This window comes from Arachis hypogaea, chromosome 5, assembly GCF_003086295.3.
Source record: "Arachis hypogaea cultivar Tifrunner chromosome 5, arahy.Tifrunner.gnm2.J5K5, whole genome shotgun sequence".
NCBI lineage: Eukaryota > Viridiplantae > Streptophyta > Magnoliopsida > Fabales > Fabaceae > Arachis > Arachis hypogaea.
In genome coordinates this window covers 94,962,299-94,966,122 of record NC_092040.1, presented here as the reverse complement: position 1 = coordinate 94,966,122, position 3,824 = coordinate 94,962,299, and the positions used below count along the sequence as shown (strand labels likewise).

At 27.1% G+C, this 3,824-nt stretch overlaps 1 protein-coding gene across 1 annotated transcript; it reads right to left on the bottom strand.

The window, feature by feature from the left end:
* Window positions 1-299: 299 nt before the first annotated feature.
* On the bottom strand, window positions 300-2,845 carry LOC112802046 (inositol oxygenase 4). The gene is made up of 11 exons (XM_025845041.2): window positions 2,695-2,845; window positions 2,465-2,561; window positions 2,290-2,371; window positions 2,001-2,205; window positions 1,767-1,826; window positions 1,419-1,471; window positions 1,191-1,313; window positions 984-1,053; window positions 790-868; window positions 606-687; window positions 300-494 (listed from the first exon to the last, which is right to left on the bottom strand). Exons 1-11 carry the CDS (start codon window positions 2,705-2,707, stop codon window positions 468-470), a joined length of 891 nt encoding a protein of 296 aa, XP_025700826.1. The 5' UTR covers window positions 2,708-2,845; the 3' UTR covers window positions 300-467.
* Between the last annotated feature and the right edge of the window lie 979 nt (window positions 2,846-3,824).

Here is a 3,824-nt window from a genome sequence, read left to right as displayed (position 1 = left end):
GATAGTGAAAAATAAATAGAATAAAAAAAATTACTACGAGAAAAACTTAATCTAGCGGCGATTTTTTAAGGATTTTGTGACGAGTTTTAAGTAAGAACATTTTTTCAACTGATACTATATTTTTGTTTTTTTTTTAATTCAATATTAGAATTATATGAGAACAGATTGATTTATATAATGATAGATCATTTTAAGAATTTGTAAATTGCTATGCTTTATATTCTTTGACCAATGCTTTGGTGAAGATGCTCGAAAGTATAATAAATATAAGGAAAAAAAGTGCAACTTTAGAATAGATATATATAATATGATATATATATTTATTTATATTAATATTGTTATTTCTTACAAGGAATTAAATGACATTAGAAATATATGACACTCAACCATGCTGGAAACAAAGATGAATAGCTAGAAAGCTGAATCATGAAGGCAAATTCGATCAGTCCCTGGTGGTAATTATGTTTTCACCACTTAAGCTTTTCTGGGAAATACTGCCAAAAAAAAATAATAATAAATTAGGACCATAGATTTTGAGAATATAATGAACAAGAATAAAATTGAAGAAATTATTAATACCATCCGACCCAAATCAAATTATTCACCTTGTTAATGAGAGACATGTAATAAGGCTTGACTTTTTCAACATCAACTTTGACTTTGCTCTTGCTGTAGAGATCATATTTGCTATAAAAAAAAAATTTAATTTATTATTATGTGATAAATGGGAAAAGAAATATTTAAATGAAAATGTAGAATTTATTAATTGAAAATAAGATGGATGCTAACTTGAATGTATGGAGCCACTTCAAACCCTCATGATCTGATTCATTCATGAATTGTTTATATGCTCCTTCCCTATGTAAAGCTGCAAATAAATTTATACATTTAAGCTGTTATATTTTCTGGATATTGAGAATTATTGTTACAATTTTACATAGAAGAAGTTTATAGAATTTGATTAAAAAAAAAAAAATGCTTACGGTAGAAAGAGTGATATCTGATAATGAACAATGCTGGTGGAGGCAAAGTAGTTCCATTTGCCAAACAAACCTGCATATTCCAAATAAAAGTACCATTTATTATATATCATAAACAACATGCAAAGAAAAAAAAAAGTGCAATATAATTGATTAAAAAATATGAAAAAAATTATTTTGATATATTTTTTTTTTATATAAGACTCTCACCATGTACATGTAATCGTCATGACCCCATGACATCATTACTTTGTCTAGTCCACATCCTTCTTCATAAATCCCATTTTTAGTGTTATATTTAGGGTTGTGAAAATCAGGATTTTGCTCGAAATACTGCAGCAACAATATTGGAAATGTGTGTTAGATAATAATTCATAATTTGAGATGAAAAATATATAATGAGTATCATTTATGGGATTCTTAGACAAAATTATTCACCTTATAGTGAACATTTGACTTATCAAAAGCACACCCAACCGGGAATGTGTCACCTGCAAATTAAATATGTAATTAAATCTCAAAAATAAGGGAAATATTTTTTTAAGAAAAAAGGTTTATTAAGGCTAGAGTTACTTTTCTTATGTTTATTATAAATCTAATTTTACATCTAAACACCGTTAAAAGAAAGAGCTTGAAACAACGATTGAATTGTCTCGAACGATCTCATAACCAGAATCGGATATAATTATCAAATTAGATGATAATTATATGTGTTAAAAAAATTTTCTTTAATTATATTAATTGTTATAATTATCACTTATGAATTTTAAAGAATAATTTTCTCACCAACGACGGCCCATTGAGGAAGTGAACCAAATTGAGGAAGAAGAAGGATCTTTCCAAGATCTGAAACCCGCCAATAATTAATATCAGCATAATAATAATAATAATAATAATAATAATAATAATAATAATAATAATGGCTTTATTTTTAAACATTAGTATTAATATATGAGAGAATAAATAATATATGCATGGGAACCAAATTGAATATTAGAATTTAATAATGTATAAATATACCATGAATAAGAGCAGTCAAATGCATCCAATCTTCATTGGGAAAATCTTTTCTAATAGCTTCAGCAGATTGTAATAAATGCTGGATTTGAGGTTCATCCAAATCAGGATCACTGTCATCCACCACTGAATTGAGAAGCTCACAACATTCCCATATACTCATTTCTCCTTTGTTGAATTTCCCATACTCCTCTCTCATTTTCTTCACCTATACAATTAATTTAGGTCAGCATCAAATCAAAATATATTTTGATGAAAATTATTGAAAGAAACATCATGCATGTTTTCTTACATAGTCATATGTCTGGTTGATGTGTTGTTGCTTATAGAATTCCTCTACACCCTTTTGCCTTTCACTTTCAGCATCATAGCTCCTGCCAAAATGTTCAACAAAAAATTTCAAGTTAAAAGAGTTAAATTGAAAAAGTAAAATTAAAGGAGATTAATAATGGAAATGGAATTGCAACCTGAATGAATGTCCAAATGCATTGGTGTCTGGAGCATCAAATCCCTTGGATGATTCATCATTGGTTTCTGATGATTGTCCCATGTTCTTTGCAACTTCTATATATATATAGAGAGAGAGATCCATGAAAAAAATGCAAACATCACATTAAAACTTGTACCTAATTAAGAAATATAAAAATAACGGAACTGTGTGTTATAGACAATGAATAAAATTAATAAGTGATCATACCAACGGTTGCCATTTTTATTGTATCTCAAGAAAAATACAGAACCAAATCACCTAAGAAACAAAGCACTGATGAAACATGAAATCAATTGAATAATCCAGGGGTTTTTATAATCCAATTCAAAACCTCCTTGCCGGGTAATTAGGAGGCCACTAAAACTAAACCGCAAAATTATTGTTCCTGAATCTTTTCTTCACCACAAATTGTTACTAACTAAATATGGCTATAGTCTTAAAATAAAAATAGCGAGACCTTACAACCGTCAATTTATTCCTCAATCTTATTTTATTTTATTTTATTTAGATTGTCCAACCAAGCCCATTAGAAAGAAAACAAAAAATAGAAATGGGCTGACAAAAATACAATGGATAGGATTTTGATGCATGCTATTTTTGTCTTTTATATATGGATCTATATACTATACTATATATAGCATTCTGATATGAGGCTAGCTATTATTAGACCTTAGAGAATTTGCCAATTAAGTGCAATAGTATGCGTTACAGCCCACAACCCATTACCCAATAATGAAATCAACATCAACTTTATGAAATTTGGCTTTCAATAAATACTTTGGTTGATTATTTCTTCTTTTTAATTAGTTCATCACTATTACTGAATAAACTACCTTTTTTTTTTTAACAAAACCATCCATCATTATTAGAGGGTGTTTAAGGGGGATAGGTTCAATCGGCTAAGCCTAATCCTTGGTGGATATTAGGTTAGCTTATATATTTTATAATCAAAATTGTTAGTATTCAAATTTTTTATAATAACAATGATATTATATTCGACAGTAATTTTTTTGGGTACATCAACTATTAGTACTATTTTTTTATGATATCTTTAAGTGTGAAATGTCAAAGACTAATTTACTATAAATTAAAAATTTCATTTAAGATATTTAAGATTTTATTGTTAGTATGGTACTTTTCAATTAGACATGCTAAAAATTAATTTATCGTAAATCAGAGTTTTATTTAAAAGTTTATCGTTGACCAATAAATTATCATACACATAATGTAAAATTTGAACTACTGATATTTATTTAAGCAATAAATAAATTGACTATTTAACTAATCGAAATTAATTTTATTTATAAATATTTTTTAGGACAATTTACTTAAATAAA

What these genes read in the sequence shown, in the direction of transcription:
- LOC112802046 (XM_025845041.2), bottom strand. An exon ending in TTTGACTGCTCTTATTCATG is followed by an intron (nt 1,827 to 2,000) that starts GTATATTTATAC and finishes GGCGGGTTTCAG; the next exon opens with ATCTTGGAAAGATCCTTCTT. An exon ending in ATGACGATTACATGTACATG is followed by an intron (nt 1,054 to 1,190) that starts GTGAGAGTCTTA and finishes TGGAATATGCAG; the next exon opens with GTTTGTTTGGCAAATGGAAC.